At 41.7% G+C, this 25,198-nt stretch overlaps 1 protein-coding gene across 1 annotated transcript in view; it reads right to left on the reverse strand.

The window, feature by feature from the left end:
* Nucleotides 1-21,081, reverse strand: part of PIEZO2 (piezo type mechanosensitive ion channel component 2) — a 457,095-nt gene extending 436,014 nt beyond the window's left edge. The window contains exons 1-2 of the mRNA XM_081077986.1: nt 21,002-21,081; nt 20,085-20,879 (exon numbers count right to left, since the gene is read on the reverse strand). Coding sequence (XP_080934112.1) covers nt 20,085-20,148 — 64 coding nt within the window. The 5' untranslated portion in view covers nt 20,149-20,879; nt 21,002-21,081. The remainder of the gene's footprint in view (nt 1-20,084; nt 20,880-21,001) is intronic.
* Between the last annotated feature and the right edge of the window lie 4,117 nt (nt 21,082-25,198).

Here is a 25,198-nt window from a genome sequence, read left to right on the forward strand (position 1 = left end):
TCTGGGAAATATAAAATGGGAGAGAGCAAGAAAAGTTGGTCAAAATCAGAGGACAATAAAAAAAGTGATTGAATATAAATGATGAACGTCTAAGTATTACCTTGTCTTGTACACCTGAAACTAATAAATAAATTTAAAAAAAGGATATTAAAAGCATCAAAAAAAGTGATTGAAAGAAACAAAGTCACTAATGGACTATTAAAAATCACAATTAAAATATGTTTTTAAGAAAACGCATTATCTGCATATTCAAATTTATGATACATTATTATATGGTGTAATGGTATTCAAAACAACATTTGTTTGACTAGTACACTGCTCCCTCTTTGAAAGACTAGCACTACATTTTAAATAACACCTTCTGGGACTAGATCTAATATGCAATTCCGAGTGTGGATATATTGGAATAGATAACCAATCAGTGTCATAAGGGTAAGATAATATTTAAGATTTGTTTCCATCTAGGTAGTATCTTTGGGAATATATGCCCTTATTCTAAAGATAATTGTTCAAAATATTTTGCTATCCAATTTAAGAAATGCCTTTGGGGCCTGTGCCACATCCTTTTAGATAACTTCGATGGTAGGAAATTGCTGCATGTTGAGGGTGGTTTTAATGTTTGAAAATAGCCCAAAGTACTTATATGCGGAGCCCATTCAATGAGGTGGGGTTTGTTAAGCAATGCCACCATGGGTCAAAAATGCAGTGTGACTCTAAGGCAAAAATGATGACACTTTGAAAAATATTGCTAGAGGTTTGTGGTTGTTAATGAAAAATTCTAGGCAGCTGGAAGTTTCTGGAAAATACTGGCTCACCAGAAACAATCTCCATTTTATGACTACACCTCTTCCCATAGCCTTGTAATCTGACTTTTCATCCTGTCTCCTGACCCTCCAGAGGCTGTGTGCTATAGCAACTCTGAGGTGGTAAGCCTGGCTCCAGCTAAAAATGCTTTCTTGCTTACTAGCTGCTCTGACTTCAGAACCCAAGACGAGCAAAGTCAGAATTAGCCTGGGGTAGGCAAGCTCCAATCTTTAGTTTAAAAAAGATGGAGGATGAGGAGGTGAGGGAGGGGGAGGAAGGGAAAAAGGGAGGGAGTAGAGAAAAGGAGGAGGGGAAACAGGGGAGAGGGAGAAGGGGACGAGGAGGAGGCAGAAGGAGAGGAGAAAAGGGGAAGCGGGGAGGAAAAGGACAAGGGGAAGGAGGGAAGAAGGAGGAGGATGCAGGAGGCTTTGAAGTGCAGGAAGCTCACAGGCCTACAGCTAGCCCACAGCTTGCACTGCAGCCAGGTGATAGCAACATCTGCCAAGTGTGGCTCTGTCCTACACACACCTGTAGTTTTTGTACACCTCCCATTTCCTTTACCCAGCTAAGATCTCATAAGGTGTACAGTGTCATTGAAATGCTACACGTTGTGATAAAACTCAGTGTTTTACTCAAAATATCTTTTTTTCTGACTGAAATCTTGTTTATACAGTTCTATGTCCCTACAGTTTAATTTGGCTTCAATCAAAAACTCCATGTGGTTTGGTTTTCTTTTTAGGCATGTCTGATCACAAACTATGGCTGAAATTCCTTTATTTCTGCAAAGCTGCACACAGCCAATTCTAAACCAAATTTGATGACTGACAATGTGTGTGTGTGTGTAATTCTGCATTGGGAGCAAGTGAGGGAGAATCACTGAAATATTAGGATTGCAAAATCTAAGCTAAATTGTCTCTCCTTCATACTAACTATTCTGATAAAATCTCAATCAAATGTCTAACATGAAACAAATTAATTCCATTAGCAGTTTCTAACATTTCTTTGAGGTCAAGTGTGAAATAATGTGAGTACGATGGTTATTAAAAGGGAAGATCAGTTAAGATGTGAAAATTCTGGAGGGTTGGCTAAAAAGTAGTGCTTTATAGTCATACCTTGTAACATTGAAAAGAATTATGTGCAGAAATATTACTGTGAGAATCATGAAAATACTTCTTAGCCTTGAATTCCTTCTTTTCCAGGTGATGTAATTTGAGGAATAGAGTTTCCAATAATTGGCAAAGTCTCATAGCTCATTATTAACAGAATTGAGACTTGTCTGTTAGAATTCAGACCAGGGCCCTAGATTGTCTAGCAGGGGCACATATATTTCTCTGGCAATGTCAAAGCAGACTGCTGATAGCAGGCAGGTATAGTCCCAAGAATACAGAAGCAGGGAAGAAATAGCAGAACCAGGGACTGCTCAATTTCGCATGGATCTATAATGCATTTCCATGGAGCTTTGGTTCAAAATTATCAGCTTGTTAAGATTCTACTTCTTGCTCCTTTTCTGCACCTGTGGCCGAAACTGCTGACCTAGCAGATTTAATCACAACAGAAAACAGATCGATTGTGTGGTTCCAAGAGAGCTGAAAACATTTTTAAAAATAATATGCACTTCAAGGATGATGCCTCGGTCAAGCTTTACCACTGTCAAATGGGTTTTTCCTTCTCTATTCACTGCAAAGCTAGTAAAATGTATTAATTGCCATGCTGATAAAATTCACACTTATGAAAGTCACAGAGCATGTAAATTAGACTGGTATGAATTTTATATTCAAAAAATGTAAAAGCCAATAGTTATAAGACAGTAGACCTAACTCTATTTTCAAACTTCTGACATATTCAAGAGAAAAATATTTAGTCCACGAATTTCTTAAAAAATCAATTGGCAAATATTTCTGCAGTGTTCACTGTGTATTAAGCCTTTGCCGGACAGCTAAAATATAATGATTGGATACAATTTTGCTGTCAGAAAAACCTATTCAAAAATAGTATATATATTTTTGTATTTGTTCTCCCTTGGTATCCAAGGACAATTGGTTCTAGGACACCTCCCTGCCCAAGCTAGAAGATACCAAAATCCAAAAGTGCTCAAGTCCCTCATATAAAATGTAGTATTTGCATAAAACCTACACACACATCCTCGCATACAATTTAAATCATCTCTGTTACTTAAAATACCTAATACAATGTAAATGCTATATAAATAGTTGTAATACTCTATTGTTTGAGAAACAAGGACAAGAAAAAAATTCTGTACAGACACAACCATCATAGAACTAACTACACAATACACATCAGCAACAACATGACTTTGTTTTTTCCAAATATTTTCAACCCTCAATTAGTTGAATCCATGGATGGGGAACCTGGGGATAAGAAGGGAGAAATGTATCTGCTATGATAGGCAGTAAGTTAAGTGCTGAGGCTATCAAAGATTACACAGGGTCCTTGAATTTGCAGATACATGGAAGGGAAGAGAGCAATCATATAACTAAATACAAAACTCTGTGATAATACGTATGAACCAAGTGCCAGGTGAACACAGAAGAAACAATTCTTTCTGCCTGAAAAGGACAATTAAGATATCACATTATTTCAAAGGTAACAATGAACAAATGGGCACAGAGACCTTCCAACTCTGACTGTGGGACTTAAGGGGACCAGACAGTCCTCAGTTTACAATGGGTCGTGTTCCAACAATTCCTTGGAAGTTGACTGCAACTCCAAATTATCATCCCAGGAAACTATGCTGCTTCCGATGAGCAGGTCCTCAGAATAGCCTTTAACTAATAATAATGCCTAAATTCTAGAACTACTAATAACACCTAAGATTTATTTAGTATTTACCATGGGTCAGGCACTGCACCCAAGCACTTGACAAGCACTGTCAATCTAAGCCTTGCAACAATCTTCTGAGCTAGGTACTATTATTATCAACCCATTTTACAGATGAAACAACTGAAGAACAGAGAGGTGAAAGAACTTGATCAAGGTCACACAGCAAGTATGAAAGACTAAGATCTATACCTAAACATTCAAGCTTTAGAGCTGAAGCTCTTAATCAAAACAGTACCTTTCCCCTTAGATGTCAGAAACCACATAATACAAATAACAGAAGGAGGAAAAGAACGAATTTTTGTGTCCTGTTTCCTGCGTGTAAAGCTGGCTTTAGGAAAGATGTGCTGCTTTTGGTATTGGAACTCTTCTTGGTAAGCCCCTAAATGTCCAATGATATTATGACCTTCTAAAAAATATCCCTGGAATCCAGACCATACCTACAACACAATTTAACAACTCTCTCTCCCTATTTAGTTAAAATGTCAATTTTCTCCCAACGAGGTGATAGAAGGAAAATAAACTATTTGAATTAACTTATAATAATTTATGGACCACAAGTTGTAGTCTTATCTTTCCACAAATATTTACAACTTAAAGGAAGAGACATGTTACTCTAAGAAATGGGATGGGGAGAGTGAAACGAAAGTGTAATTGGCCAACATAGTGGGGGTACTTCTTCAAGGGTGTGGGGACAAAGCCCCAAAAAACAGTTTCCAGGCTCTCGGCCTCACATAGAAAGGTGCTGTCTCGGGTAGTAAATGGCCATCAATTGTGATCAGATGGCCAGCAGCTGTGGCTAGTTGGCCGTCAGCTGTAACCCGTAAGCCATTGGCCACTAATATAACGGCTGTGGCTACTCTAGCAGAAAAGGAATGGGGGCTAGCAAGAAGATGGTGGCTGGCAAGCGTGGACTGCTGTTAGGCAGATTATGTAGATCCTGCTTCCTGTGTCTACAGCCCAGCCGCCAGCGAGAATATATTGGTTTGACTCCCCTATCTATGGCTCCGTGGGTGTTCCTTTTTGGCCTCACCGTGTCCTGCGTTCTTATGTGAGGAGCGGGAGCTGAGACCCTGCCTGACACCCTGCACGACAAATGGCGCAGCGAGCAGGGTCCCCTGCGTGACAAAGGGGACCTAGTCTGCTCTTCTAAAGTTAAGAGAACTTGGGGATTTTCTCAATGTCAATTACATTCCAGCTTTATCTCAGTCAAATCAGCCAAACCATCATTGTCATTCCCACCTTCAACACCTTGCTTGGCCATCAGCCCAGCAAGTTTGTATTCTTGTCCTGATAGCAAGCAGATTCTTTTGTCTAGTTGACAGATGGCCCTTGTAGCCAGTTCTAAGCAAAGACAACTCTGTTCTTCACAAGTCCTTCTTTCAAAGTTTCTGGGTCTATAAACTGCCTCAAGTCTGGGGATTGATTGAGGGGCAATGGCTCTGTGTTGGTGATTCAAGTCAGACTTTTATCACTTAGGCTAGAACTCTTCAACTTAGACAAATCAAGTCAGAATTTAGAGGAATGTACATCTATTTCACTTCTAGGAACACCATGATTAACAAGCTAAATGCCATAGGTCTTTTGGAGTCAGACTATTTTGATGACTGCTTTGCCTCCACTGTCCATTATGGTAATGATACCCACCCTGTCTTTGGCAATTAATTGGGACTCTTGGTGGCCCCTGCCACCCAGAATACAAATATTTCCATTGCACTTAAGAGATTCCAGTTCATTCAGACGTCATCAAAATGGCGGCATGAGGTGAGCCTCTGTAAAGCTCCCCTGGAATTTACAACTAATCGAACAACAATAACTCCACAAAGGACTCCCTGCACAGCAGACAAGAGAGACGAAGAAGCCCACTACTAAATTCACCTCAAGGTGGGAGAATCGCGCGATCTGGGGAGGAGGGGAGGGAGAAGTGCGGAGACGGAGCCGTGCAGGCGCAGGACGCAGACCTAGCTCAGTGCTCCGAGCTCGCTGCATCCCAGAACTACCACAGCTGCGGGAGAGGGAAGAACTCGGATTGCTAAGGCTCCGCTTATGGCCCACAAGGCTGAGGACGCAGCATATAACACAGCTGAACCGAACGCTCATGGCAGAGACCTCGAAGAAAAGACTGAGGGAAGAAGGCTGAAAATGGTACGTTAAGCCCTCACTGCTGAGCAGAGAACAAAAGCCTTAGGCCCTGAGACTAGCCACCCCCGCCCTCCCCTCCCAGAGCTCGCCCCGCCCCCACCTGCCCGGTGCTAGAAGAGGAACAGTAGCAGTGGCAGATCAAAAGAACAGAATATTTGCTGTTCTGAGAACTGTGGATCGCAGACATAGATTCGCAGCCCAACTAGTTCCGGAAAAGGGGAGGGAGCTGTGGAAGCAGGACAGGCTGTGGTGGTGGTCGCCACCATGGCTCTAGGCCACATCTCACAACTCACCCCGCCCTTGGCCCCACCTATCTGGGCAGATCCCTGCAATAGTAAACAGAACTGCTGAAATATACAGGCTCTGAATCTGGTGCAGAAAGAGCTTTGGAACTTCAAAAGCTCTCCGCATCCCCACAGAGACATGATGCCCTATGACCCAGGCGAACTGTTAACAGAGGAGAAGCCCATCTCCCAGGGAATGCCCCCATTATGTGAGAAGCTAGAATAGTGCAAAGAAAACATAGCACTACTGTGTGAGAGACAAAAAAAAAAGGCTGCAGTCATAGAGAAAATAAAACATTCTACCAACAAGCATTGGAAAACAAAAGAAAGACCTCTTCCTATCAACCTGTTGCAGAAGCCACTCCTGTAGATGTCAAGGAAGAGAAATAATAAATCAGTAATTGCCATAAATGACAAGGCAACCAGAAACCTCAGAAAGAAAGTGAAAAGTCTCCAGAAAAGGAACTTAAACATATGGAAATATGTGACTTAAATGACAAAGAATTCAAGATTGCAGTACCGAAAAAACTCGAGATACAAGAAAACACAGAAAGGCAATTTAATGAACTCAGAAACTCAATCAAAGAACAACATGAGCATTTTACGAAAGAGATTAAAATCTTAAAAAAGAACCAAATAGAATTTCTGGAGAAAATAACTCAATAGAAGAAATTAAGGATGAAATAACCAACTTAGGTAGTACAGTTGACCACATGGAGGAAAGAATCAGTGACATCGAAGATAGAAACCTGGAAATTACACAGAAGGAAGAAGAAAGAGACTTGAGACTTAAAAGGAATCAAAGAACTCTACAAGAACTTTCTGACTCTATTAGAAAGAGCAATATAAGAATAATGGGCATACGAGAAGGAGAAGAAAGAGAGAAGGGAACACAGAATATATTCAAGCAAATTGTTGATGAGAACTTCCCACACTTGTGGACAGAACTGGATCCTCGAATCCAAGAAGCAAATAGAACACCTAATTACCTCAATCTCAACAGGCCCTCACCAAGGCATATTGTATTGAAGTTGTCTAAAATCAATGCCAAAGGAAGAATCGTCAAGGCAGCCAGGGAAAAGAAGACGATAACCTACAAAGGAAAACCCATTAGATTATAATCAGATTTTTCAGCAGAAACTCTACAAGCCAGGAGGAAGTGGAACCAAATATTCAAACTATTGAAAGAGAGAATTATGAGCCAAGAATAATGTATCCAGCAAAGATATCCTTTAGATATGAAGGAGGAATAAAGACCTTTCCAGACATACAGAAGCTGAGGGAATTTTCTAATACACGACCTACACTACAAGAAATACTAAAGGAGGCTATTCGACCACCATCAACAAGGACAATTTGTGGCAACATAAAAAGGGGGAAAGTAAAGGCCTGAACCGGAATATGGGAATGGAGAAATTAAGCGTGCTGAAGAAAATGGAATACTCTAAATATCAAACTTTCTTTTACATAAACTTAAGGGTAACCACTCAAAAAAATCCAGAACTGAAATATATACTGTAATAAAAGAAGAAACAGAGGGAAACATCATAGAATACCACCATACAGAAATAATAGACAACAACAAAAAGGCAAAGAAACAATGGAGACACAGCCTTACCAGAAAACTAAAGATAGAATTACAGGAAATCCTCATATATCAATAATCACCCTAAGTGTAAATGAACTGAACTCACCAATAAAAAGGCACAGAGTAGCAAATTGGATCAAAAAACTAAACCCAAACATATGCTGTCTCCAAGAGACACATCTCAGCTACAAGGACAAGCATAGACTCAAAGTGAAAGGGTGGAAATTGACATTCCAAGCAAATGGTATCCAGAGAAAATCAGGTGTAGCCATCATGATATCAGATGAAACAGACTTCAAGATGAAAAAGATAACAAGAGACAAAGATGGACATTTCATAATGGTAAAAGGAACTATACAACAAGAAGACATAACAGTCTTCAATATGTATGCCCCCAATCAGGGAGCACCAAAATGTACCAAGCAACTACTAACAGAACTAAAGGGAGAAATTGACCAAAACACAATTATACTGGGAGATTTAAATACATCACTGACAGCTATGGATAGATCATCCAAACAGAAAATAAATAACGAAATAGCAACCCTAAATGTCACATTAGATGAAATGGACATCATTGACATATATAGAGCACTTCATCCTAAAACATCAGACTATACATTCTTTTCGAGTGTACATGGAACATTCTCAAGGATAGACCATATATTGGGACGTAAAAGCAGCCTCAGCACATTTAAGAAGATTGAAGTCACACCAAGCATATTCTCTGATCACAAGGCTTTGAAATTGGATATCAACTGCAAAAAGAAAGCAGGAAAAAACACAAATACATGGAGATTAAACAACATACTTTTAAAGAACGACTAGGTCAAAGAAGAAATTAGAGGAGAGATCAAAAGATACATAGAAACAAATGGCAATGAAAATACATCCTACCAAAATTTTTGGGATGCCGCGAAAGCAGTTTTAAGAGGAAAATTTATATCATTACAGGCCTATCTCAAGAAACAAGAAAAATCCCAAATAAATAACCTCATGTTAAACCTTAAAGAACTAGAAAAAGAAGCAACAAATAAAACCCAAGGTCAGCAGAAGAAAAGAAGTAACCAAAATCAGAGCAGAACTAAATGAAATATAGAACAAAAAGAAAATAGAAAAAATTAATGTGACAAAGGGCTGGTTCTTTGAAAAAATTAACAAAATCGACAAACCCTTGACTAGACTCACTAAGATAAAAAGAGAGAAGACACTAACTAACAAAATTAGAAATGAATAAGGGGAAGTTTTCACGGACACCACAGAAATACAAAGGATCATCCAAGAAGAACTATATGCCACCAAATTCAATAACATAGAAGAAATGGACAAGTTCTTAGAATCATATAGTCTTCCAAGGCTGAACCATGAAGAACTGGAAAATCTAAACAGACCAATCACCAGTAACGAAATTGAATCAGTCATGCAAAACCTTCCCAAAAGCAAAAGTCCGGGACCAGATGGCTTCACTAGTGAATTCTACCAAACCTTCAAAGAGGATCTAATACCAATCCTGCTCAAACTCTTCCAAAAAATTGATGAAGAGTCAGTACTCCCTAACTCATTTTATGAGGCCAACAATATCCTGATACCAAAACCTGTTAAGGACAACACAAAAAAAGAAAACTACAGACCAATATCTCTGATGAATACTGATGCACAAATCCTAAACAAAATTTTAGCAAATCGAATACAACAATGCATTAAAAAGATTATTCATCACGACTAAGTGGGGTTCATCCCCGGGGCACAAGGATGGTTCAACATCCGCATATCCATCAATGTGATACATCACATAAACAAAATAAAGGACAAAAATCATATGATTATATCAATTGATGCAGAAAAAGCATTTGAGAAGATACAACATCCATTTATGATTAAAACACTTAATAAAATAGGTATAGAAGGAAAACACCTTAACATAATAAAGCCCTCAGCTAATCTCATAATTAATGGTGAAAAACTGAAGCCCTTTGCTCTACGCTCTACGTTCAGGAGCACGACAGGGCTGTCCCCTATCACCTCTGCTTTTCAACACAGTATTGGAAGTCCTTGCCAGAGCAATCAGGCAAGAGAAAGAAGTAATAGGCAAATTGAAAATGAAGAAGTTAAATTATCAAATTTAAGAAGTTAAATTATCACTCTTTGCAGATGACATGATGCTATATATAGAAAACCCTAAAGACTCCACCAAAAAGCTATTAGAAACAATCAACGAATACAGTCAAGTTGCTGGCTACAAAATCAACATACAAAAGTCCATTGCATTCCTATATACTAACAATGAAATCTAAGAAAAAAAATACAAAAAACAATTCCCTTTGCAATTGCAGCAAAAAGAACAAAATACCTAGGAATAAACTTAACCAAGGATGTGAAGGATTTATATGCTGAAAACTATAAGACATTTTTGAAAGAAATTGAAGAAGACACAAAGAAATAGAAAGACATCCCATGCTCATGGATTGGAAGAATCAACATAGTTAAAATGGCCATATTACCCAAAGCAATATACAGATTTAATGCAATCATCATCAAAATACCAATTGCATTTTTTAAAGAAATAGAACAAGAAAAGATCAGATTTGTTTGGAACCACAAAAGACCCTGAATAGCCAAAGCAATCTTAAGAAAAAAAACAATGCTGGAGGTATCACACTGCCTGACTTTAGCTTGTACTACAGGGCTACAATAATCAAAACAGCATGGTATTGGCACAAAAACAGACACATAGACCAATGGAATAGAATTGAGAACCCAGAAATAAAACCACATAAATATGGACAGATAATTTTTGACAAAGAAGCTAAAAACATACAATGGAGGAAAGACAGCCGCTTCAATAAATGGTGCTGGCAGAATTGGATAGCCACATGCAAAAGAATGAAACTGAACTGCTATCTGCCACCATGTACCAAAATTAATTCAAAATGGATCAAAGACTTAAGCATAAGACCTGACACAATAAACTGCATAGAAGAAAACATAGGTACTAAACTTACGGACCTTGGGTTCAAAGAGCATTTTATGAATTTGACTCCAAAAGCTAAAGTAAACAAATGGGAGTATATGAACTTTAAAAGCTTCTGCACAGCAAAAGAAACCATCGACAAAATAAAGAGGCAACCAACTGAATGGGAGAAGATTTTTGCGTATAGTGCCTCCGATAAGGGGCTAATATCCAAAATATACAAGGAACTCATGGAGCTCAACAACAAAAAAAACAAACAACCCAATTGAAAAATGGACAGAGGACCTGAAGAGACATTTCTCCAAAGAGGACATACAAATGGCAAATAGACATATGAAAAAATGCTCAACATCACTAATCATCAGAGAAATGCAAATGAAAACCACAATGAGATATCACCTCATCCCAGTCAGAATGGGTATAATCAACAAGACAAATAGTAACAAGTGTTGGAGAGGCTGTGGAGAAAAAGGAACCCTCATACACTGTTGGTGGGAATGCAGACTGGTGCAGACGTTATGGAAGGCAGTGTGGAGGTTCCTCAAAAAATTAAGAATAGAATTACCATATGACCCAGCAATCCCTCTCCTGGGTATCTACCCAAAAATTTTGAAAACATTTATATATAATGACACGTGTGTTCCAATGTTCATTGCAGCTTTGTTTTCGGTGGCCAAGACATGGAAACAACCAAAATGTCCTTCGATAGATGAATGGATAAAGAAGTTGTGGTACATATACACAATGGAATACTATTCGGCATTAAAGAAAGATGATATAGGAGCATTTGTGACAACATGGATGGATCTTGAGAGTATAATGCTAAGCAAAATAAGTCAGACAGAAAAAGCAGAGAACCCTATGATTTCACTGATATATGGTATATAAACCAAGAACAACAAAAGAACAAGACAAACAAATGAGAAACAAGAACTCACAGACACAGACAATAGTTTAGCAGTTACCAGAGGGTAAGGGGGTGGGGGGAGGGAGATGAGGGTAAGGGGTATCAAATATATGGTGATGGAAGGAGAACTGACTCTGGGTGGTGAACACACAGTGGGATTTATAGATGATGTAATACAGAATTGTGCACCTGAAATCTATGTAATTTCAGTAACAACTGTCACCCCAATAAAATTTTTAAAAAAAGAGATTCCAGTTAAGTTACAGCTGTTCCCACTATAATTTCTGACCTCCGGAGAAGAGCAAGCACAGCACACTCCGAGGATGCTAAGCCTCCCCTTACTAATTTATTTCTCACACTAGTGGGGAAATGTGTGTTCTCTGTACCTTCCCAAGGTAGGTGAGCAGGCTTTACATGATAAACCCACTGTACCATTCCCCTCCCCCTAAAAAGCCTTTGGACCTTTTCCTCTATGGTATACCAAGGCAGGCACAGCATTTTAATTTCACTGGGCATAGGTCACCTTTTGGTCCATGCTTCAGACAACCAACCAAACCGATAGATCTCTTTCCAACACTTCAAGCTATGACAGTGAATCCAGAATCTCTGCTTAGTGGTCCTGTACCAATAAATTTGACCTGATTCAACTTTATGTTCCCCCCACCATTATCCCATACCCTTAACACCCATTCCTACACATATTCCCCAGACTTTTGTTTGTGTAAATTAGAAAGCTTATGCAGTTCTTTTAGAGTGCAGTATCCCTGCTCCTGGATCCCACTTTGTATGTCACATTTAGGAGCCTGCTGGTACTGGAGTCTAGTGACAGGTATAGAAGTAAAGTGGGGATGGTTGGGTAGAAAAGTTAGCAGTGTCTGCAAGGCACATTCAGTTATCTTCATCTACAGGAGGCATAGACTGATGTTGGTATGCTAATATCCATTCTCTCTTTCTTTATCACTACGACACTATCAATTCCTCTTGTTTTTAGCTGAGCACATTACCAGCCAAAATAAAGATGACATTTCCCAGCTTCCTTTGCAGTTAGGTCTAAGTGAATACTATTATTAAATTCAGGCTAATGGGATATGAACAGAAGTGATTCATGCAACTTCCATGTTGTGACCTCAGAAAGTGAGGAAGGGGTGTCCCTTCTGTATTTGTTTCCTCCATCCTTCAGCTTAATGTGGACATGGGAACAGGAATGAATGCAATACCTGCGAGCTAGGAGAGCAACAACAGCCTCCTTGGGCATCATAGAGCACAGTTAGCATACCAACTTTGGTTCACCTACAGCTTGAATATCATGTGAGAGATATAAAGTTTATTCTGCCTAAGACACATTTCCCTGAGAAATCTATATTGAAAAGAGATCTTACGAAGAACAGAATTGCCTTTGCTTAAAACTGGCTGCAAGGGACATCTATAAACAGGGGAGAAAAGAATTGACTTGCTACCAGGATAGGAATACAAATTTGCTGAGCTGATGGCCAAGCACAGTATTGAAGGTAGAAATGGCAATAATTCCTGATTTTGACTCAGGTAAGGCTGGAATGTAATTGACATGAAGAAAAGCCCCAAATACTCTTAACTGCAGAATAGATTCTGGAGGGCTTTGAGCAGTGTAGGGCACAACTGGCTCAGCACATGGGGAGAATGGAAAGAGGCCAAGATATAGGTTTCAGGTTTTCCAACACTGAAGAACACACAGGATATAAATCCACTGCAACAGCACTTGTGTTGACCAAGATGAAAGAGCAAAGACAAACCTAGAAGAACAGCTATGAAGGAGGTACTTGATTTGGACAGCATCTGTCCAAAGGGTCAGTGGCATCTGCCCAAAGGGCATCTGCCCAAGGGTCAGTGGCACCAACAATATCATTGTAAATGTGCAAGTAAAGAGCAAGAGGGAAAACTTGCACTGAGCACACCAGAGAAGGTTGCAGGGAGAAGATAAGATGCTTGGTGCTGACAGAGTCTAACCTAAAGGGGAGAGGGAGAAAGAGGAGAGAGTTCAGAGCTGGAAAAAATACTGAGGGGAGAATCATCTGAGTTTAGATAATAGAATAAATAACTCCCTAAGAAAGTAAAGTATTAGCTACATCTTTACCCCCAGATGTCTGATGAAATTGCAACAGACAGCCAGAACTAACCACACAGATACAACAAATCCATTCTTTTTTATAAAATGTACTTAAAATTTGAAATTCATATCCAAAAAAGTTTAAATATGCCCATATATAATGTCCTAGATTAATGCAGAACCGTGCCTCCCAATATAGCAAAAGAAAGGAGAATTCAAAAATAACAGGTTATTAATCAGAACACACATCACCATCCTCTATGATAAAACAAAGCAAACAAAAAGTATATGTTCAAGGGAGCCTGGAAAAACATTTTTTTAATTGCTATTTTATATAGTTTTTTTAATATACCAGTAAATAGAAAAAAATGCAAAATTATATGTTATCACTCTTAAATTTTACAAAATTATTTAGCTAAATGTTCTATGCCTAAATGTTCTATGATAATTATTGGTCAGTTCAAAAATTATGAAATTTTTAAAAAGCTGTATGTCTGATGCAGTCTCTCCACAGATATTAATTACCTGTCTTCCAGTGTCCTCATTCTTCTTGATCCTGCCATGTCCTAATCAATCTGAAAGGCCAAGTGGAGGCTCTTTTGAATTTGATAAGCGTCATATAGGCTTATATCTCACAGCCAAATATTTTAAAAATGTTTTCCAATACAGTTTTGTATTTAGCCTCAATCCGATAGGATATTTGATTTATTTTGTTTACTCGATTCCAGGTCCACAAAACAACTATTTAAATCTACAAATCTTACAAAATTGAATGTTTTATAATATATAGACTGTATCACTATATTGTTGTTAATCGATTGCTCTTAAATATTCAGGTGTGCTTATACTTTTCTAGGTTCTGAACATTTAAGGAAAAAAATATAATATTATATTTTTGTTACTATGTAACTTCATATACAATTAATTGTTCGTAGCATAGGATCTTTAAAAATGCCATATAAAAATAGACAAATAAATAAATAAAATCACATTAAATAAAGACCATGAAAATTATGGCATGGTGTCTGACAGAAAAGTAAACGCTGGCAGTATAGTTCTAATGGGACATATTATTTAACTAGAATGCAACTGCACATATATAAAATATTAAACAAAGCTGATAAGAAAAATCCTGATAATTAAAAATTCTCCTGCCACTCTCACACCAATTTTCATAGCATAATTTGGCCTGAGGAAGATATTAAGTTGCTTTCCTATAAATCCACGTACACATATCAGTCTCCTTAGGACTAATGTCACCGTCTGTTAGTGTTAATTTCCAGGAACACATTCCTCAAGCATCCTTGCTCTTCTCATCTTAATTAACAAATATAATAATAGTACCCGCCTTCTTGAGCACATGCAGAATGTCAGGCATTATGGAAGGTGTGTGGAGCACATTATTTTACAAACACCCATAAAAGGAGATATTGATATCTCCATTTTACAGATAGAAAACAGAAACAACCAAAAACAACTCTAGGATCACATAGTAAAGGGCAGAGCCTGATGTGAATGGAGGTCCCTTAAATTGCCAAGTCACCACACTCTCCTCTTCCAAAGGTAAAATCCAAAGCTCCCTGCTTACCTCTGACTATAAGCAAGTACACATTGCCTACACTGTGACATACCCATGACAAACTGCAGGGTGGACACATGGCTCCAGCTTTCACTGCCCAGTTGACAAAATGATTATGCCCATCTCTGTTTATGAAATATTTTATTTTAGAAGTAAACTGCAAATTTCGAATCCTTTTCACTATTACTTTTTTCTTCTCTGAAAATGATAAATAGGATCTACTTACATCAAGCTAAGAAAGTGTGACAGAAAAGAAAATGACTTCAAATGCTGTGAAAACGCCCTTCAGTAGCTGAAAGCCCCTACTCTCGAAAGCCACAGCAAAAGAAAGGGGAGAATCTAAACTCTGATCAAGCTTCATTTGTAATTCTTAGGGTATGTGTAAGTGTAATTTCAAAATGATAGATTCCATATGGTGAAAAAATATATTATACAATAGAGAGAAAATTGTTTACATAACCATACCCATACGTATTTCAAAAGTGACTCCATATTTTTACTCAGATTTTATTTAGTCCAACTATCTCAATAGGGACTTTTAGAGATTCTTCCTAGATTTGCACTATTGGATCCAAGTGTGATTTTTTTCCTTAGAGCACTAGTTAATTGGTTGGTTCTTTCTGTGTGTTACTGTCTCCTACTGTGCTCTGTTCTTTCCTAAGCTATGGTCACTTCATTTAGGGGAAGTATAAGCTATTGACGCTACCATGGCTCTGCCCCTTCTGGACCAATCTATTTATTGTCCCAGCCGAGCTCCCTTCCCTTCCGCTGAAAATGGTTAAGTCAGTGCTTGGAGGCAGGACATTAGGGAAACTCCAAAGAAGACTAGGCAAGATATAATGAATGGGTCAGGAGCATGTGATTAAAAATATACCAATCCATTTCCAACCCAGGAATAGGCTAAATCTTATACTTAAAGATGAATTTGAATTCGATAAGCATCATATAGGCTTGTATTTCACAGCCAAATATTTTTAAAATGTTTTCCAATACAGCTTTGTATTTAGCCTCAATCCAATAGGATATTTGATTTATTTTATTTACTCGATTCCAGGTCCACAAAACAACTACTTAAATCTACAAATCTCACAAAATTGAATGTTTTACAATATATAGACTGTATCACTACATTGTTCTTAAATATTCTTAAATATCGTTTGCTCTTAAATATTCAGGTGTGCTTATACAGTAGAATCACGCTAAAAGAAAATAAATGTAAAAATATTTCTAAAGTGTTCAACAATGATTAGATATCATTATAATTATTAAAGGTTGCATAATATTAAGGAAAGCTTTGTCTGTTTTTGTTTTTGTTTTTGTTTTTGTTTCATATATTATTTGAGGGGGGAAAAATCAGAAAGGCTATCCAAGCAGTCATAGATAATTTAGGAGATCTTTAAAATTTTCAGTTTCTACTGATGTGGAAAAATCTGTCACTGGATGTTCATTTTGAATGGCGAACAACATGTAATATTACATCATGGTTTTGTTAGGCATTTAACACCCAAAAGTCACATAATGCCTAATAGAGGCCTGACGTCACTCACAATGTCTCTGTAAAGTTCTTTTATAGGGAAAAAGAAATTTTAAGCATCAGATTAAACACAGTAACAGTTCATTTTTAATATCCATTATTAGGTGAAAATGCTAGAGCATGTCTGTGCAGAAAATTTTCAACATCAATGTTAGAGAAATGGGTTTAAAGAGAAATACATAAGCTTCTGCAAAGTCTTGGCTTTGAAGGCTGCCTTGCCCGATATAAAAATAGATGGCTGAAATGTAAAAATCGATTCTAATGCAGACCTTTGCACTGCCCATGCATATTAGGGAAACCTGAATATTTGATTTAGTAGCACCTTGGGAGTAGGCAGACCTGAAAACCCTCTAATAACCTTGAAAACATCCGCTTCCTATAAAAATGAGTTCAAATCAGGCCACACCTGCCCAGACCCCCTTGTCCCATCAATTACAATTATTAGAAGAAGGCATCATTAACCCTGGGAAGTCGGTTGTCTCTCTTAAGCAGCAGCCAAGAAGTGGGGGTGGGGGGGTTCAATCCTCTAGTCTTCCCAGGGGCTCTCCTCTCTTCCAGTCAGGGGGTGAAGTCCAAGGTCCACGCCCTTCACCACCCCCTAGGTTAGCTTTCCACAAGGATGATGGGGTGGGGGAAGCAACAGGCTCTAGACCCAGCAGGAGGCCTCCACCCCCCTGTAGCCTGGCGCGTGCGCCTAGTGTTACACACACACACACACACACACACACACACACACACACACACACACACAAGGTTAGCCTCCCTGCGCTCAGAAGACGCCTAGGAATCCAGAGGAATGAACTGGAAAGAGAAGGTAGTCTAGAATCGTCCGGGCCGGGCCAACTCTGTCTGTCCCGGGATCCAGGCAGCAGGACCGCAGATAGCCAAGGGGCTGTCATCTTTGAGTCCCTGGAGGCAAATCCAGGAAAATCCCGGCCGTGGAGCGCACGTATGAGTCCTGGGCTGCGAGCACGCCAACCCTTGGGCCCAAGCTTAGCGATGTGAACACTGCGCTGGGCCCACGGGGTCCCGGGAAGAAGCTGGGAACAGGGGGAGAAGGGGCCGGACTGAGGCGGGACCACGTTCGCAGGAAAATGGTCCCCGCTCCGCCAGGCGCCCCTGGTAGCCTCCCTCCCCGCGCTCAGGAGCGGCCAGCTTGCGGCTCACGCCTTGGTGCGTCTGAGCTGGGAAGGAGCAGCCCCCAGGCCCCACTGGAGGGCAGAAATCCACAGTCCTTCTTCAACTTAAGGGCTCTGCGGTGTAGACCACCAACCATTAGTCGAAATAACAATGCCGCAACCCCAGTGGCCGAGGAGCATCGGGGCAGGCAAGCTGCGTCCTGCAAGAGCCTAAACTCTGAGAGAGGTCGCTGGCAATCAGTGGGTAATCCCTGCTGGGCTGTCATTTCACTTAGCTAGCTGTGGAAGCCACTGGAGTGGACCAAGCTGCTAGCAGATAACCATCAACCTAACTTTTCCGACAGTCACCGCAAGCTGCTACCCCGCAGAGAGCGGAGGGAAGGGAAAAAATGGGGAGTGAGAAGGGGGCGGGGGTGGGGGAGAAAGGAACTGCGGGGGAAAGAAGAGGTAGGGAGATGGAGGGCCTATGGAGAGAAGAGAGGGCCTTCTGACTCTAGTGCCACTCCCCAGTCCTCCTTCCCCATTGGTAATGACAACCACAAATCGGCCTCACACTGAAAGCCCCTTGTCAACTCGGGCACTAGCTTCCATTCGGCGTATAGTAAATGTTGTATATAGTAACACCCAGTTTCTTTCAGTATCCTGCCAGCCCTGAGACAGTCACGGTGCCAGGCGTTTCAGATACACAGACAGTCCCCAGACCGTGACATGACCTGTGAGGAACGCACCAGAAGTAACCTGGCGCTGTTTTCCCCTGTCGGTTTCCCAAAGCCTTTTTTCTTCAAACTTAAACCAACTGGCGGAGAAGTCAACATCAGCTTCCTGGAAGCCGGGCTCCTCATCTACATGCGTGATTATTAAGGACAAAGACCCCTGAAAAATGGTCCTGCCTCGAAAATCAAACGGCACACTAGAGGCCAAGGCCGGCAAGAGTGCGCTGGCCCTTCCTGCTCTCCAGCACCCGGCGATGCCACCGATTGATTCTACTCCGAGAACCTTCTCAGGTTTCCGCGGAGGTTCCCTGCGCTGATGTCCCTGAAACGCTTCACTCACTCGGCCTGTTAACACCGACTACAAAATCCTGTCTGTAGCTGGGATCAACCCAAGTAACACGCTAGAATCCCCCCTTTGAATGATTACTTGCACAAATAAAACAGCACAGGTGTGTTGAGTCCTCAGCCTCTGGCAAATGCAAATTGGCCTTTTCCGCGAAGGCCACGCTCTCTTTGTAAATGCAATTGCTACTTGGTAAAAGGTTCTGTTTTCTAGCTCTGCTGGGGGAAGGGGAAAGTAAGGCGCTGCCAGTCATTCTTAGGAGTGGGATCGAATCTAAGAAGCACCGTCCATTAGAGAAGAAACGCAGCATTTCTCACTCCAAGCACGCTGCCAGTGTCTTTAAGACCTGACGCCCAGTTTCTTTAAACACCCTGCCAGCCCTCTAGAAAGAGATCCTTGACTGAGAGTCCATGAAGCTCTCTTCTGGCCCTCCCTTAACCCTCACCAGTTCCAGAAAGTCGCAGTTCAGCTTTCCAATCCTTTAAAGACCTGAAGCCCCGGCGCCTGAAGGGCGTAATGGGTCTCCGTAGTCTGAGAGCATCAGCCTCCAGCACTTTTGTTGCTGGGGCTTTTGTGGGAGTAAAAGAAAGTAACCAACTTCAGGGCACTGCTTCCCTATACTTCTCCCTCCTTTTCTTTTTAGAACAACCGGAGTCCTTCAACGATTCCGTCACAATTCTGGGATGTGGGGGAGAAGAGATGGCTTCGTACCTTCTGGATGCACCGTGTGCTGTGCGTCTGGGGACAGAGGGACAAGGGGACTCTAGCAGGACCCTGCACTGCACCGAGGAAGGGGGTCTACAATCATTTTCCAGCCAGGTCTGTATCCTTTGTGTACAAGTCAGCATTCCACGAAAGATACTCCACGTGAGACTAAATTCAACACAGTCTCCAGCACATGCCGATCCGGTCTCCGGGGCTCTGCAGCTGGACGGTTAAGAGACCCTAAACGTGCGCCCCAGCGCGGGAAGTGACAGGGCCATGCTGTGACCCTCAGGACAGCGCGCGTCTGACGCCTCCAGCACCGGGACCACGGCGCGGACTTCCCAACCGAGTCTGCAATGAGAGCCCTTAACTTTGAATTGTTCGGAAGCCCACCCCCCTCCCCAGGCGTCCCCTTCACCCTCCCGAGTAACCTCAGTGAGTGGACCGCACTCACCTACTGTCAGGCAGATGGGGAGCAGCAGCCTGAAGATGAGCCCGCACACCACTTCCGAGGCCATCGCTAAGGTCGGGCGACTCCGAGCGGAGGGCAGAGGCTCGAGGGTCCCTAGGACGGGGGCGCCAGGCCCGTTCCCCCCTAGGGCCTCCTGTGGCCTGCGGCCCGCAGCCGCCTGGGCATCGCCTCGACGAGGGCCGCCGCGCGGTCAGTTTCCAGTGCGCGCTCCCCGGGCTCTCGGCCGCCCCTCACCCAGCCCTAGGGAGCCCGCTCTCCAGACGCCAGCACCCCCGCGGCCCGCCCATGAAGTGGAGGCTCCCCAGCCCAGCGGCTGCGACTTCTTCAGCGGGTGGCCAGGACCCGGGCCGATCGCGGGGGCTCTTTGGGAGGGTCCGGAGGGGGCGGAGCGAGGGAAGGGGGCGAGAAGCACGGACTGTCCGCCCGCCCGCCCGACTCCCAGGGCGTCGCTCCGGGGCGGCAGGGGAGTTCTCTTTGCTGAACCGGGTCTGAAGCCGACGTGCCGTGGCTGCGGGGCTCCCGCCCGTGGCTCACGCAGCCTAAGGCGCCTCCCGGCCCGGGGTCCTGCAACTGCCCGCCGGCTCCGAGTGGCGCCGCGGCGGATCCCGGGGCGGCGGGGCGGCTCAGCCTCTGCACCCCACAGCTGCGAACCGGAGAGACCCGGGCAGCTGCAGCCCGGCGTGCAGAACCATCCCCGACAGCACGGGGCTGGGCTTCGGTTATTGGTCCGCGAGTGGCGCTGCGAGTCCCTTTGTCACCAGAAGAAATCGTGCGAGCCTGAGTAGAACAAGAGGAAAGCGCACAGTGAGTGGGTCAGGCTCCAACTTCCTCCTCCACGGCCTCAATTAAAAAAAAAAAATAAAAGCCCAACGCCGCCCCGATGCCAGCGTGCCCCCTACCCGCTGCGGCGCCGCCTCGCCCGGACGGCGCAGCCCCGGCTCCCCGGCGGGCGCTCACCGCTCACTTCACCGCCTTCAATGAAACTTTCGAGGCCTCACTCGGGGACGAGCCGGCCCCCGGGCCAATGGAAAGGCGGCTCCAGAGCCGGCGCGCGGGGAGCCCGCCCCTGCGCGGCTAGCGAGGCGGGCGCAGCGCACCGGTGCGGAGGGCGAGCTGGCACCCGCGGCGCCCGCCTGGAGGAAGAGGCCCCGCGTCTCCAGCTCGCGGTACTTTACACGTTCTCTCGCCCCTGCACCGTGTCCTTCGCTGCTGCTCGCTTCCCCAACCCGCAACTCTGCTGGGTTCCGTCATTCTGCAGACACCCACCGCACACATCCTAGCGTCCTGTCTACGGGGCGTGCCCCTGAACTTACCCAAACCCAGAGAAGTATTTAATATTCAAAGAAAAATGCACAGGCGCAGCACGAGAGTAGTCAGGGGCTTGAACAACTTTGCAGGACTGTCACTCGTGTTAGGACCACACTTCACTACTTGCATTGATTAAGAATAGAACCGGAATTAGTCCAGACCAGCGATCCTGTCCATCTTTACCCTTGTGAGAAATTTCAGTTCTGAATGGGCTCTGGGAAAACCCAGGTCTCTCCGAGAATGGGTACGTTTTCAGATGGGCATCCACATTGTAAATTTTGAAAAATCATGTTTTTGCCTTAGATTGTTTTGTTGCTTGTCATGGCTTTGGGGAAAGAGTATAATATTCCCCATTTCTCCTAATAACCTCCTTTGTCTTGTTCTCTAGGTAAGATCTAGAGAAATCTGGTTCTAGCTGGGAGAGGTCAGTGTTTCTCCCTGTCTCATTTCAAGATTGTCCAAGAGTGAGGGAGATGTGCTGGAGCACTTTGAGATCCTCTGGACAAGAAGGCAAATGACTTTCCGATCTGTAGGGAGGACCATTCAGAACCAGCATTTCCATCAAGAGAACAGAGAAGGAAGAATTTGACTTCCACTCTGCACCAGTATCCTGGGCTTGTATTGGTTGTAGACAATGGAAAAGTCTGCTGGTGAACAGTATGCAAACATTCGTTCTGTGTTCACCTCTCTTTATTGAGATACAGTAATCTTGTGTTTTGAGCTCATGCCGTCACAAATTCTCTGAGAATGACTGTGAATTATTATTATTATTATTATTATTAATGAAGATTGGAGGCAGCAAAATCATCTGAAGACACCTTGAAACAGACATCTGGAGCCCTCAAGAAGCTTAGTTGTCTAAATCCCAAAGGTAAGTAGAGCTAAAGGAGATAACAAGTAAGGCTAAAGGAGATAACAGGACCTTAAATTATCAGCAAATTATTGACTGCTATCAATAATTTGTGTTTTGTAGAAGCATGACATAAATCTGTACCCATTTCCCCGTGAACCTAGCATTTTGTTGTTCATAGGTGATCCATTCATTCCATCATTCCATCTCTCTCTCTCTCTCTCTCTCTCTCTCTCTCTCTCTCTCTCTCTCTCTCTCTCTCTCTCTCTCCAGCCCCTTACAACTTGTTTTGGGGACCTAATTAAGAGGTCCCAAAGCCCTCCTGAATTTTAAATAATACTGTATCACCACATGAATCCTCAATATTTCTGAATATTTTGTCATGATTTTGGTTGGCTTCCCATATTAACAATTGTCTAGATTTCTGCACAGTAACTATGTTGGATGCCTAAGTAGGAGATGCAAGAATCCCAGCAGATAGGTGATCTTACCACATATACTTCTTGTTTTCTCTGCCACATTGTGTGCCAATTTAGCTGTGTAGTTTTTTAGAGATTTTAACACCTGGATATTACTTTTGGTCTTACCAACACATATATCGAAGGAGAAGTTTCAATTGTCTAGACTACACCTATATAGAGCTCTCCATCCTGGCTGCATGTTATAGTCACCTCCAGCCCACGAGGATATTGATCCCTGTGTTCAGGAGCCGTGCTGGCCTAGTGACCATAGTCTGAGCATCATCTTGCCCGACACCTGGTATGAGGGAGGAAATGCTTCAGGGAGAAAATAAACTACATAGAATACTCTGAAATATATTATTTTGATATTTGATGAGCACCTAAAGCATATGACCATAAGTTCAGCACAGGTAATGAATTAAGCACCAGTCATCCTGTACCTCTCTGCATCTACTTGGATAATGGATGTCTTCTCTTAATCATATTGACACTTTAATGCCTCGGATTCCTCATCAGTAAATTGAGGAAAGTAATCAAACCTATCTAATATGGAGTGTCATACAGATAGAGATAATTTATAGAGTGCTTAGAGAAGAGTCTGGTGCATAGTAATCATTCAATAAATATTAGCTGCTATTATTGTTATTAGAAAATAAGGACTGGTCCTATATTTCTAAACTGTTATGCTGAAACACAGCAACCTGCTCTTATACTCAGAAAGATGCACTGGCTCTCAGTAATATGTTTAAAAACTGTGGCATAGTTGAGTGATAGATATTTTCCTAAGTGTTTGAGTTTTCGCCATAAAGAATGTCACTTTGTGCCTTGCATGGATTTTGTCTCACCTATTTAGCTTTTATCTTTCTGAACTTGATTTAATGCTACACTGACAGAAGCATTCAGAAACACCATCTTTGTCTGAAATGCTAATTTTCTCTAACATGCTCAATATGAAAATACAGATTTAATAATCTTTTTCAGTCCATGTCAATTATGATCCTCTAAAATACTTTGTAAGCTTCTTTTGGAAGAACTCAATGGTAACTTTACAAAACAGTGTCTCCCAAAGGAATATAGAAGCTGTCAACCTGGCGTTTTCTCCTCCCATTGAAATCTGCCAAAATCCATTGGCGCCATCTAGCCTGTAAAGACTGTCGTGCCGCTTGCCAACTTGAAGATGTCTTCTAGCATTGGTAATGTGTTCTCCTTACACATATACTAATATATTTTTAGGTATATACATTTCTATGTTTTCATTTATAAGTCACAATATTTGTTTAGAGGTTATTTCAGTCAGAGCCACATGGTTTTTGGCTCTTCTACTTGTAAAAACTTGGAAGCAGAATGAAAGCATTTTTTCTTTTTGCTAATATATTCTGTGGTTGAAATTTTTTTTAAAAAGCTGTTAATTTAATGTTTACAGCAGAAGTATTTTCAAGGTTTCCAAACTCCAAAAACTAGACAACTTCTAGTAATTTGTAGGAGACATCATTTAATACTTCTGCCAAAGAGTTTATCCACCATACAAACTTTTCAGTTACCTACAGAAAAAAATGCACCAAACCCTTCATGTATTTCCCATTTCACTGTCTCTGACACCTGACCCTTACATATAATTTTCCTGCTGTGTAAATAGAATTTATACCATATGCTTAGCTACAATTTGTGAGTGGTAATACAGGTCTAGAATCTGAATCAGACTGCTAATATTGTGTCTGTTGTTCCAGAACCTTGAAAAATCAGCTAACTGACATGCGTATGTATGTGTCTTTTTCCAATCAGATTGCAGGCTTTCAGGGCCTTGGCAAAATTTAATCTATAAAATAAAGTTAAAACGCAGGCTACACAGCAAAATATTATTTCCAAATGAATTGTATTTTATTTCTCTCTCTCTCTCTCTCTCTCTCTCTCTCTCTCTCTCTCTCTCTCTCTCTCTCTCTCTCTCACACACACACACACACACACACACACATGCAAATATTCTTAACTGTGTAACAAAGATCACATATGAAAATGAAAGAGCATGTAAAATTTTGTTTTTTTCTAAGGTTGACACATAAAGAAAGAGATTATGAATTCGTGGGGAGAGAGCTCCACTGAAGTTGGTGACTTGCCTTGGGCACTCAAGCACCCAGATGGCTCACACTAAAATATGGAAACCACCATTCATTATTTACGGCAAACACCATGAGCAGATTTTTATCTCAGGGATGTCTAGCTGATTTCTGTGTATTTGTTTCTGAAGCCTTTGAAGAGGCTGCTGGTTTTAATATCATTTCACCCAGAAAGGTTTATCAAAGTGGAGGAAGAGTTTTAAGAATGGAACTGGAAGTGGGACAACAATTCAGTGGTGAAATGTAAAAATTCAAAAATTCAAAGCAAGTTCCTAAGCAAAAAATTTACGTTTTTTTCTTTACCTGTAACCACTGAAATAAGAAAAGCCTCCTTGTATTTATCCTAGTAGATATTTATTAGTT

The sequence above is a fragment of the Rhinolophus hipposideros genome (genome assembly GCF_964194185.1).
Source record: "Rhinolophus hipposideros genome assembly, chromosome: 17".
Lineage (NCBI taxonomy): Eukaryota > Metazoa > Chordata > Mammalia > Chiroptera > Rhinolophidae > Rhinolophus > Rhinolophus hipposideros.